Genomic DNA, 12,000 nt, shown 5'->3' with positions numbered 1-12,000 from the left:
GGGACCCACGCAGCCCATTACTCCGCGATTTCAGAAAAGACAAAACCCGTTTGGGACCATGTCTCCTGCTTGTCCCAGGATGGGGGACAAGTGGGTGCTGCCCTGGTGCTCACCAGAAAACAGACAAAGGGTATGGAGTCTGTTGCTCCCCACCTGCACCCCTCGCTCCCCTTTTTGGGTGGTTGCAGTGCCCCGAGGAATGCTGCACCCATCCCCTCTGCTCTCACCAGGCAGGTGCCCGCAGCTGAAGGGATGTCCCTGGCGAGCCGGTTTGGGTGCCTCTTCTATGAGGTGTCAGCGTGCCAGGACTTCGTGGGGGTGCAGCATGTCTTCCATGAAGCTGTGCGGGAGGTGCGGCGCCAGGCGGAGCGGAACACGCCTGCCCGGCCACTCTTCATCACCGAGGAGCAGCCCTGCTCGCCGGTGGCCACGCCACTCGCCCTGCCCACCCGCCACGGCTTGGCCAGCTGCACCTTCAACACCCTCTCCACCGTTAACTACAAGGAGATCCCCTCGGTGGCCCAGGCCAAGCTGGTCACCGTCAAGTCCTCGCGGGCTCAGAGCAAGAGGAAAGCTCCCACGCTCACCTTGCTGAAAGGCTTCAAGATATTTTAAGACCCGTCCCTGAGGGCTGCAGAGGGGGTGGCAAGAGAATCCCATGACCCCCTGGCTCCACAAGTGCTGAGACCAACCATGACAGACTCATGGGCATCGCAGCAGCCACTGGTGGACGGTGGCCCCAGTCTCTGTGTCAGGGCAAAGCCTGCGGTGGGGATGTGGTGAGCAAATGGGGTGCCAAGAGGCTGAAATTGGCTGTAGCATCACTCCACCTGCCCCTGCCCCAGCTCACATCCCCACCTAGCCAAGCGCTGCTGCAGTGTTTGCACCCTGTCCTGCTGCAGGCACCGGGAACCAGCCCGGCTTTCCCTGCGGATCTGGGTGGTTCCCTGAGCAGCTGGAGCCATGGGCACCACCAGGAGGGCAAGGGACGTCCCCAGGGCCCCCCACCTTCCTTGGGCACCTGAGAGCCCAGAAAGGGGGAATTAATCATTAAATGAGCACAGAGGCACCCGTCTCGTTTGTCTCACGGGTACCCTGACTGAGCAATAAGTAGGAGTTTGTTGTTTGGGTTTTTTTTAATCCAAGCAAGAAAGGTGCAGATATTGTTTCAGTTGACTAAAGGCCTCAGGTGTCCTGAAACTCATTCCCATGCATTGAAATAAGTCATACCAAAATAGCTGGGTTTTTTAATCAACTTTTTACACTATATTGTTCCTTTTCAAAGGCTTTTCAAGGAGTGATGCTTCACTAACGAGAACATGCTCTGAAAAGCCTTTGTTTAAAAGACTGATGTCTTTCCAAAGAGCTCTTAAATTATTTCATGGCTTCTACAAGTGCCCAGTGATAGGTGTGAAGTGAATCCTAAAAGCAGACCAGGCTCTACCTGTGCCCAAGCCAGGGCCAAGGGCTGCGCGTTCAGTTTCATTTGCTGTTTCAGGTTAAATGCTCTGCTTCTCCCTGGAGTTGCAGTTATTCTGCGGAGTAAAATATCCACGTGTATATTTGTACATTATATATATATATGTCCTTATCGAGAGAGAGATATTCAATATGGGTTTTCAATCAACCACTTTAGAAAGTATTTTAATAAAGACAATTTCTGAAAAGAACACAAAAGCACCTCCGCTTCAGCGTGGCTATTTTCCTGATGGGACGTGACGGCATGTTCCCTGGCTGCCCGCAGGAGAAGCTTCTCACTTCTTCCCACTTCCCACTTCCCACCTCCCCCCCAGCTCAGCTCCCACGGTTTGCGGTGGGGGCAGGTGGCATCTGAGGGATGGGGTGAAGTGGGTGCAGGAGAGGAGGCTGGAGGCAGCTGAGAGCAGCAGGTACCGACCAGCCAGCCAGGAGCTGATCCAGGGCACGCACAGCTTTGCCTCAAGTCCAGAGCCGCTTCTGCTGCTTTTTTTTTTTCTGTTTCTCCAGGCTAAACTGCATTTTTAAACTTCCACCACTACGAATTGAGACATTCTGATATATTCCTTAGGGCGTTGACTTCAGCTGCCATTATAAGGCATCCTCGGAGCTCTCTGCATACAGAGATGTGATAGTCCCGTCCTTCCACTGGACCACCACTTCTCCCAATCTCTGATCCTGGGGCACTGGCTCCTGCTTGCGGGGTTCATCCGGGCTGTTTTCCTGCCGAGGCATCAAGGCTTGCTTGGCTTCCAGCTCAGCCTGCTGAGTGGTTTGCACTGCTTCTCTGAACACATAGATCTTCCTTTTTCTGCAGGAAAGACATAAAAAGGAAAGGCGGAGTGAAACAGCGAGCCTGCGTGTGGGGGCAAGTATCTACTCCTGGTGATGGTCACATCCATCTCTTCACACATCGGCCTTGGGAAGGGGCAAACCCTGGCAGCTGCACTGTCACAGAACTAGTCTGAAATGTTTGAGTACACACAGCCACGGGGTTCACACTTGGAGACACCACATCGCCCAAAGTGAGGCAGTAACACCCGGCAAGCCATCATTAAACTGAAAGCACGGCACACTTGTAACATTAACTCTTTTTCTCTCATTTTAAGACAAAAACTCTGGCCCAGATGTAACTTTCTTGCTGTAGAAAACACTGAGTTGCTCCTCAGCTGCAGGGTTGTACAGCAGTATAGCCCAGGGGAATACTGAGGGAATGCAGCTGGGAAAAGGCTGGGGAGTCCTTCTCCAGAGCCCCTGTATTTATGGGAGAGCACCTCACACTTCACATTGCATCTCGCTTCCCTCCCAACAGCCCTGAAGAGCTGTTGCAGGTGTTTTACTGCTGAGGATCCAGGGTCTGGAGAAGGAAAGTGGCTCATTCTGAGTGACACATGAGGAGAGCAGGGAGACAGGCAAAGTTTTACAATGAAGCACAAGGAGTTTCTCTTTGCTCTTCTCCCCATCACTCAGGGCTTGTCCTGCCCTGTGTCTCAACACACTACCCTGCCCTGCCAAACCCACATCTGTCTGCCTGGGGCGGGGGGTTCAACACAACACCACACACCAAAAGACCCTTGAATTTTCGTGTCTCACCTGTTTTGCACAATGTTAATGGATAGAAGGAAAAGACCCAAAATCATGGCCATGAAGGAAAGCGCAAGGATGGAGTAATTCCACAGTGATGCTGGGGGAAAGTACAGAGAGGCAGCGTTAGCATGCACAGAGCAGTGTGACCCACAGAGCCCAGCCAGGAGTTTTCTGGGGATACCCAAGCTCAGAGTGCCATGGCTGGGCTACAGGACAAGGGCAGAGGTGCTGGTGTCCAGCTCAGTACTCAGAACAGAGCACCCAGGCCACATTCTTAGGGATAACCTCAGGGAACATTCCCTCCCTGGGCAGGAGACTTACACAACTGCTTTCTGCCACTCCCAGTCCACCACCCTGGGCTCTGTCTCTCTCACTCTGACCACATGTGCCTTTTCAACCCTGCCCGAGAGCTGGGAGTGGCTGTGCCCCAGGGTGGGAGCAAGGTCAGGAACTGCAGCATCCCACCAGGAGCACTGCTAGAAGGGCTTCTCCACCATGCAGCCTTTCTCGCCGCTGCCACGCTCTGGAAGGTAGATTTTGCCTTTGAACACCGGCCAGGGTGTGCAGAGCAGACAGCAGTGGATGCTGAGCCCTTGATTTTTGTGGCTTTGAAGATGATCCTCGGGCCACTGACCTGCTCATTTCAATCTGCTCCCTCCACCCTACCAAAATCACTGGTCATCCCAGACCTTTGCTCTCTTGGCAGGATATATTCCTGGAAAGAGGCTGAACCCCTCTCTGGGACAAGACACTCAGCAAAGCCTCATGACTGTCTTCACCATGGCCTGCTTCTTCTGGAGAGGATTTGTATATCTGGGGTAAATCACCTCCTTGGGTAATTCCCTCGGCACCTCCATTAAGCAGGAGGGTTAGCAGCCAAGGACCACGTATCTCTATTTCAACTCTCAACCCAACAACATCAATGGGACTTACAGTCTTCTCTGCGGAAGAACCAGAGCAGCTCCTCCAGCTCTTCTTGATTTATACCCAACACAAGGGTCGCGTTGCCTGCTGTGTGGTCATACACTTGTGTGCTGGCAAGGGCTGCAGCGAAGTATCTGTCTTGCTCTGCCTTGGCTGTGGAGGAAAAGAGCAGAAGGATGCAACAGTCACTTGCTGCGATACTTCAGGCTAGAAATGGTCTTCCCCGTGGCTCCCAGGGCTGCCCAGCATGTCTCTCCAAGCAGGCAGAACACAGCCACGAGGGCACAGCTTTATCTCAAGCACTGAGAAGTGGAGAGCATTTCTAACTCACACTGCAGGTCCCGTTACAGTGAGGCACCCAGCGTTAGAAGGACCCCAGGGCGCTGACTGTGTCTTTCCACATTCCCCAGCAGCATATGTGTGTTTGTGTCTGTGTGTGTGTACATACAGATGTACATATGCACCACTGGTGCCCAGGTGTGCAGCACTTACCTGCTTTCTCATTGCACACGCTCCTGCCTGCAACATCTTGCCATCGGGCCTTCAGACCTGCCATGCTACTGAGAGTGACTCCTTTCTTGTTTGCCACCAGGTAGCCCTGGCTGCTGCCCAGAGGAGAGAGCAGTGAATTCAAGCAGTCCCAGCTCGTGTAGCCCCCACTGCCACAGAGACTTGTCTGCACTCTGTCAGCCCCCACTGCGGAGAGACAGCTCTGCGTGCCATGATTCATCAAGGAATCGCCTTGCCAAGACCAGTCCTGGAAATCTGACTTTGGATTACAGTCCTCCAGAAATAAATTCCCATTCATCGGGCTGGCTTGTAAACACAGCTTGACTTTAGCATTTTTCATCAGAAAAGCTCCAGTGTCTGCAAAGAAACCAGCATATGAGTGTGGCCATCCCGTTAGCACAGGACATATACACACACAGAGTGTATAGGGCAGATGGGAATGACAAAAAATTCTGGAACTGGGAACAGCCTAGAGCAAAAGGCATTAAAGACACAAACCTCCTCCAGTCCAGCCTCTCTCTGTCAGAGCCACTGGGCTTGTAGCTGAGCCCTCCCTATCCCATGCTTCTCAGCAAACATGGCTCAAGCACGTCCTTTTAGGTGGGTCCTGGGAAGCCCAGCTAGACTTGCCTTTGCAACTGGCACTGAGCTCTGTTCAAAGCTGAATCTGTAGCTGATCCCCAGAGAAGAGATGACAGTAAGCTCCTCTCCTAGTCTTGAACTTTGCTGGGCCCTTTGGTGTGTTGGCTACTGCCAGCCCACAGCCCCATGCAGCCTGGCCCAGGCTTAGCCCCTTCCTGCTGGTCCTGGGAGGTGGGAGGCGGCTCTCTTGGTTCTTTCCAAGTGTCAGAGGAAGCTCAGACCCTCTGGTGAGCCTCATTGCTGGCTTCTGCTTTGCCTCTGGGGACAGACACCCTGATGTCCTGCTCCAGCTGGATGAACTAGGAACTGCCTCTAACATCTCTGTTTCTGGAGAGCCAGAGGAGCAAGGGTTTGGGGATCAGGTCTTTCCAGTTTGGCTGTCTAACCTTAAAGTGTCAGCTGGAACATGCCTCTGAAGAGCAGAGGTGCACAAAGTCCCAACAAACATTGATTGGGTTTTTAAAAAAATAATATCTCCATGTGTCAAGTGTCTTCCTTGGTGTCAAAGAGACCGCAACTGTGCTGTGGGTGCAACTTTCCCCATGATGGATCCAGGCTGCTGCTGGTGTATACTGAAGAAAATGTCCCCATGGAGAGGAAGAAACTGTATTTCCAGAAAGTTAAGGTCTTTAATACGTCTTTGCCATAATACTATCGGTATGTGTTTTCCCTCAGCCAGTGAGGTGTTTGTAAGGTCATAGAACAATGCTGGAAACATTGCACATGTACATCCAGCTCCTGTGAACCCACTCTGCAGTCAATGTCTTGTTGTAACCCATGCTGAGAGCCTGTAAGAGCCTGTGAAGAGACACAGCCTCGGCACGTGTGACCTACTTTACCCATGCCATAATCCTCTAGGCCAAGACTCTACCTTGCAGCAGGAAAAATGGGATTATCCAGAAGAACTTCATATTTGTCTGTGGGCTGGGATGGATCACGTCTTCGCCAGAGTTCTGTCAGTGTCCAGATGCCTGGGAAAGAGAGACAAGAAGGGAGGGATAACCTCACAGTGTCCCCTGCTAGCTCCCACTGTGTGGTGCCACTGGTTTTATCAGTGGAAGCCCTGGAAGTTACACAAATTATTACTGAGGGACTGGAGATGGCAGGCCAGAATGTTTCTCTTCTGGTGTCTACAGCAGATGAAATGAGACAAAAGCACAGTGATGATATTTTAAATTATGCTGCACTCATGCTGATTCTCCTTCCTACTCCAGCTCTGTGTTCAGAGAGGGATCTGATGTACCCCCACAGCTGTGACATTGTTCTCTTCTGTGGATGTGAGTCAGGATGGGGTGCAGACAGATGGTGATTCCGGGAGGCACTGAGGCGACAGCAGAGTGGCTCTGGCACAGGTCTACTGCCTGGAGTTGGACCCCTTGCCTAGGTGACCCTGTGCAGATGTGAGCTTGGCTGCTGAGAGCCAGCCCCTCCCCAGCTAACCTCACGGCTTCCCTCCTTGCTCCGCTGCCATGATCCTTAGAGACCACACAACTTGTGGAGAGGGATTACCTGCTGCCAATCCATGGATGGGCAAATAAAGCTGTGGAGATGAGGAAGTGGAGGGCTCAGTTCAAGAAAAGAAAAAGCCAGCTTGCTATTCAGGCAAAGGTATCTCCCACTGCTCAAGGAAGCAGAAATCTCCTCCTTGACCTTCAGTCCCTCATTTGTCAGTGGCATCAATCCATTTTTTATGGCTGCTTGTCCACCTCAGTTCTTCAGCCTCCTCTGGAGGGACCTGACCCAAGCAGAGGCTTCCCTGGCTGTCCATGGTGAGTTACTGAGACAGTTGGGTTGGCTAACCCTAGCCCACTGCTCAGCTCACTGGCCTCATCTGAACCATCACCCGCCTGCAGGTGAATGACACCACAACACGCATGCATCCCTCAGACATACTGGCCCCACGGGCCATTAATTATTACATAAAGACTTAGACTTTTATGACTCTCTGATACTCTCAACTTTTATCCACCTTTATAGTGTGGCCTGACACTGTCTGAAACTGTTCCCTGGCAATCGCTCACAAGAACATTCCGCTGTGCCAGGCGTGTCAACAATGCTGTTGCTGACTCCTCAGGGAAGCATTTGTCCTATCAGTTATAGACCTAGTGATTGCTACTATTTTCCCCACTTCTCAAAGTCTTCACAATTCAAAGTTCACATTTTATAGCCAACCAGGCATGCAGGCTTGCTCCCTGCTGGAAAACCACCTGTTAGCAATTCTTTGAGAACAGGACTCTCAAACACATGTTCACTTTGACTCTGTATTTCAGAAAATATGGGTAAAGCTGCTCCCTGCAGCTAGGTATGCCAATTACCTTACCATCCAGGTAACCTTTAGCTTATTCATATGGATCACTTCTCAGAAAGGAGGAAATAAAGTCTTGGTGCCGATGAAATCAAGTTATAAGTCTGTTACACCATACTAAGAAGTGCCACTTGAATGTGCTAAATCTTGCTGTGCAAGACTTCTGTCTAATCCTTTGTGCAAACAGGAATATTTGACATGCATGTTGCTGATTTTCTCCTAAGGTGTTTCATAACTTGCTGGCCACCTCCTGGTGTCCACACTAAAACTGCCACGCACAGCAGGGATGCTAAGAACGCTTCTAGAAGTACTTCACTACTTCATAAAGTCTTCGGCATCACCAAATCCCTCCCAGACGTGGGAGGCCAAAATATCTCAAGTACAATACAGTAGCAGAATGGATATTTATTGTGCATTACCAGGAAATTTAGGTGAAAGACTTTATGGGAAACCACTGTTATTTTAAAGATCTTTCACATCTACATCAAACTGAGCAAACTAGTTTGGAAGTTTCATTCATCAAAGCTACAAACCAAAGTGTTCTCAGGCCAGTGTATCTACCACAGTCGAGAGCCTGAGCGGGATTTAGAGCACTGTCTGCACCACCAGTTTCCTCAGTGAGGAAACAGTGAGTCCCACAGTTGGGCTGGATATGCACTGGAGAGTTTGGATCTTCTAGCTTGAAAGAGAGATTTTTAGTCACCTCCAGCTTTCCCCACACAGTTGCTCTGCCTCGCTGCCCACATCCCGCTTGCCCAAACAAGCTGAGAGTGGATGACGTCTTTTCTGTTGCTCCTCTGCCTGCACATCTCAGTAGTCACTCTGGCTGCTCTTGCATGGGGATGAGCCCCTAGATCCGGGCCTTAGACAACTCTAAGCTGTGGACTTTGGTCTCCTAGCCCTCTGAAGACACCCAAGACCCTTCTGAGGTTGTTTCCCAGATTGGGTTCAACATGGGAAGCTCAAATGAGAGAAAGCTCATGTGTTTTATGCTTGTATGGAAGGAGGTACAAAGAACAAAGAGGTCAGAACCTCTCAAGGAAACATTCTACCTCTTATTTTGAGTTTATGTTTACACCTGAACAACTCTGTAATTTCTTTCTTTTTGCAAATGGGATTTTCACATCAAAAGCAGCAAAATTTTTATGCTGTACATACTTCAGGAACAGAGTCACTCACCAATGCTGCCCCAAATCCTCCTGTTCAAAACCAGTATCTCTGGACTTTGGTGGCCCTCAATGACATCTTGGGAAAATATAGAAAAATGGCAAGTGGCTGCTTTTTGCTCTACATATTGATCCCAGCACTTAAATAGTAAAATCCTTCCTCTTGATGGAAGCCCTTGGAGACCTGAGACCTGTCATACACACAAGGCAGAGGTGAGGTATCAGTGCTCTAAAGGGTGACATAACCTGGTGACTGGCCTGTGCCATGCGGGAACACGCATGTCCCCAGCTGTATGGGGACACTCTTCATCCAGGGCACAGCACACAGTGCTGTGAAACCATCATGTGCTTTCTGTGTTGGTTTTTATCAGGATGAATACTCAGTTGCTTACCAGGCCAGATGATGCCCTTACTCTGCAAGTTCTTCAGATAATTACTATATTGATATAAGTAAAGATGGGGAAAAAATCCTCTTCTGGGAAGACCATCAAGTAGAGCTTCTGCTAAGATGATAATGTCCTTCTGGATACTCTACTCACTACATAATATGGGACAATGCACCTATAACATCCCAGTCTTTGCAAAATAGTCCCCTCTCGTCTTCCAGACTCTCTCTGGTGGTTATCTTATCTTAACCAATTGTATTAAAATGCATCAGTTATTCCAAGCACATTATAAAAGTGGGATGCCCTGACTTTGGGGTTCATAGAGGATATACAATGGCACACCACAGAGATACAAATGGATAGGTTAGTTTATAAAGGTACATTAAGGACTGAGTTTAATTAAAGAACACAAGAAAATGGTTTAATATTTAAAAAAATAGAGCAATAAGGCAGTCTGTACTATTTTTTAACCTTTGTAAAGTCAAAAGTTAAAGAGCAAATCTGAGTTATATTAAATATTTTCCTTTGACTGCTTTCCAGGCTGTTTATATGAAGGAGTTATCCCAGCCTGCTTCTCATTTGCCATTCAGTCTCTCTCTAAACAAGTTACACAGTCTTCTTAAAATTTCCAAGAATCTGAGCTTTCTAACTGAAATAAATAAATAAGCCTTTCTTTACAGCTAGCTATAAATTAACCCACCAGCTAGTGCAGCAGGAATGTCCGTTAATCTCCGTTAACTCACCAGAAACATGCAGTTCCCAGCAGAGAGGAAGTTACATTTCTTCTTTAAGCACTGCTGTCAGAAGATGCCTCCTCTGAACACTCGTCAGTGCCTTACTACGGCGACAAGGTTGCCTTTCCTCCTGCTCTAAGTAGGCTATGAGCTGTGATTCATTCTGCTACTGAGTCATGTGTGAAGGCCAGTCCAACAGTTGAGATTCACTCTAGTCCCTGAAAAAAACACACCTCTTTAGTGGGTCCATTTACAGCATGAGGTGAACGACCTTTTCCCAAAGAATGAACCGCAGGAACTTCCAGCTTATTTGCTCAAGCAATTGGTGTAACTGGTATTAAAAGGGCACGTGGAGTAGAATGACACTCAGTAATAAGTTACCCTGGGGTTAAAATAAATGATAATGTTCACTCTGCCTGGCTCAGTCCTCATTACACAAAGGAAGCATGTCCTGATAAAGCAGATTAACCTTTTTTTTTTTTTTTTTTAGTGAACAATCATTCTAAGGCTCTCAGAGCATCTTATAAGAGCAATCGATTTTGCAGGCAAAGCTCAACTCACCCATCAGAGATTTTGCCTCCCTCTTTCACAGGTACTGGCAACAGTTGGCTAAGTCTGCTAAGAGGCTTTGCAGTGTCCCAAGGCTGAGGTGCTGTCCTTTTATGCCAGACACATTTGGAAAGGAGGATTCCTCCTCCCTGAACTACCTGATCCATGGGTGGAGCTGCACACGGCAGAGCAAGCTAGATAGCTCTTGGTGATGGGCTTGGAGCACACAGCTAGCACTGGTTAGCATAAGCTTAATGGGAGATAGACACAGTCTCCATCTGTTTGTCCTGTTCTTGGTGTTTTCCAGCTTGAAATAAAGTGTCTTTGGCACTGTTCCTGTTCCTTTGAATCCCACCTCCCATCTGATTCAGAGCTTGCTCTGGCTGCCCCTGTGAAATTTCACCCAGCAGACACATGTACTCCCCAAACAGAGATGTTTTACTGTTCAGCGTCAGCCCGGCAGTGATCAGATAGGAGCTCTCACTCAGAAACACATCCTCCAGGAAAACACGAGCTCCTCTCTGCTGGGGGAGGCAAACTGAGCTGGGACATCACATCACGCTGGAAATCATGGAAACTTTTCTCCTTATGTCAAGCTGGATAATTTAGGAAGTGCCATCACACTACACAATGTTTTTTAGAGTGCCATTGTGAACTTTCCATCGCCAGGGACGGGATACAGGACAGGCCAGCAAGCGGTCTCACAAGCTACACACCCAAACCCTCTGGCTCACAGCCTTTGAGAAAGGCACAGAGAGAATGCCTGGCCCCTGTAGTGCAATCTCTGAGTAGAGGGATGGAGACACTAGCCATGGTGAAGAGGTGACTGTAACTGGTAGAAGGTGACTGCAAAGCCCTAGAAGGTTCCTTTTCATCCCAATTTCCTAAGTGGCTAGATTTATGTATCTGTATTTTAATTAAAAAAAAAAAATTTCCCCAGTTGCTGTGTGGAAGATGGGGATAATGGTGTAACTAGTATTTCCCTCAACCAAAGCCTCTGAAAGCTGGTGGAAAAAGCTGATCAGAGGAGAGAGAGTGACTGCAGCCCCTGGGAAGTCAGAGGCAGCTCTGTAGCTCCTCTGTGGCCGTTTGGGTCCCATTCCACCTTTGGGCTGTTTGCAGAAGAGGTGTCTGACAGCTCCTCTCACACAGGAGGCCCCCAAAGCCCTACTGCTGCCCCGGCAAGTTCAACGTCTACCAGCCAGTGGTGAAGCGATGGACCACCTCTGCTCACCTCCCTGGGCTGGAGTGGCGTGGGTCAGGGACAAGCCTTAGGGCACTGGCACAGTGGCTTCTATTTCACTCCCCACACCCCCCAGAAAATAGTGTCAGGATGCAGGTAGGTGGCCAAGATGCCTTTAGAACTCTGTGTGATGTACATGGAAAAAACCCTAGTTTCCCACTGGTTAGAGTTGGCCCTCGTGCCCAGTAATCCTCTCCTTCTCCAGAGGACTGCGAACACGCTCAGGAGCAACCTCTTCAGCAACGGCTGTGAGTGTTTTATTTCGTATTTCCCTTGACAACACTGGCACTCTTTAATGGGAGATATCTTTTTACTTCTTGGAGACACTTTCAGTGTCTTTGGCTAGGAAGCAAAGTGGAGATTAGGACATTGATTTGTGTTCTGCTTCCTACTCAGATTTGTCTTCACTACTCCTAGGAAGAACTTGTTTGACCTTGGCGTTTTAATTTTGCTTATCTTTTTTGATCCCTTCTGTGTC

At 49.2% G+C, this 12,000-nt stretch overlaps 2 protein-coding genes across 2 annotated transcripts in view; one reads left to right on the top strand and one right to left on the bottom strand.

Moving 5' to 3' along the window:
- The window catches only part of RASL12 (RAS like family 12), a 4,780-nt gene extending 2,815 nt beyond the window's left edge, over positions 1-1,965 (top strand). The window contains exon 3 of the mRNA XM_026856048.1: positions 231-1,965. Within this exon, the coding sequence (XP_026711849.1) occupies positions 231-615 (385 nt within the window). The 3' untranslated portion in view covers positions 616-1,965. The remainder of the gene's footprint in view (positions 1-230) is intronic.
- A 102-nt stretch (positions 1,966-2,067) lies between these two features.
- Positions 2,068-10,347, bottom strand: SLC51B (solute carrier family 51 beta subunit). Its single transcript, XM_026856047.1, has 7 exons — positions 10,292-10,347; positions 9,740-9,948; positions 6,011-6,110; positions 4,480-4,854; positions 3,997-4,140; positions 3,070-3,160; positions 2,068-2,287 (listed from the first exon to the last, which is right to left on the bottom strand). The coding sequence occupies exons 3-7, from the start codon at positions 6,048-6,050 to the stop codon at positions 2,068-2,070; spliced, it is 870 nt and encodes a 289-aa protein (XP_026711848.1). The 5' UTR covers positions 6,051-6,110; positions 9,740-9,948; positions 10,292-10,347.
- Between the last annotated feature and the right edge of the window lie 1,653 nt (positions 10,348-12,000).

This window comes from Athene cunicularia (assembly GCF_003259725.1).
Source record: "Athene cunicularia isolate RWA chromosome 10 unlocalized genomic scaffold, athCun1 chr10_part1, whole genome shotgun sequence".
Classification (NCBI taxonomy): domain Eukaryota; kingdom Metazoa; phylum Chordata; class Aves; order Strigiformes; family Strigidae; genus Athene; species Athene cunicularia.
Note: the sequence above shows the minus strand (reverse complement) of the source record. Positions and strands in the feature narration are given on the sequence as shown.

Bases quoted from the DNA above. Each gene is read 5' to 3' on its own strand.
- SLC51B (XM_026856047.1), bottom strand. From the start codon at position 6,050: ATGAAGTTCTTCTGGATAATCCCATTTTTCCTGCTGCAAG. The intron at 4,141-4,479 runs GTAAGTGCTGCA...TTTCCTCCACAG, and splicing joins CGTGTGCAATGAGAAAGCAG to CCAAGGCAGAGCAAGACAGA. The intron at 3,161-3,996 runs GTAAGTCCCATT...ACTTTCCCCCAG, and splicing joins GTTCTTCCGCAGAGAAGACT to CATCACTGTGGAATTACTCC.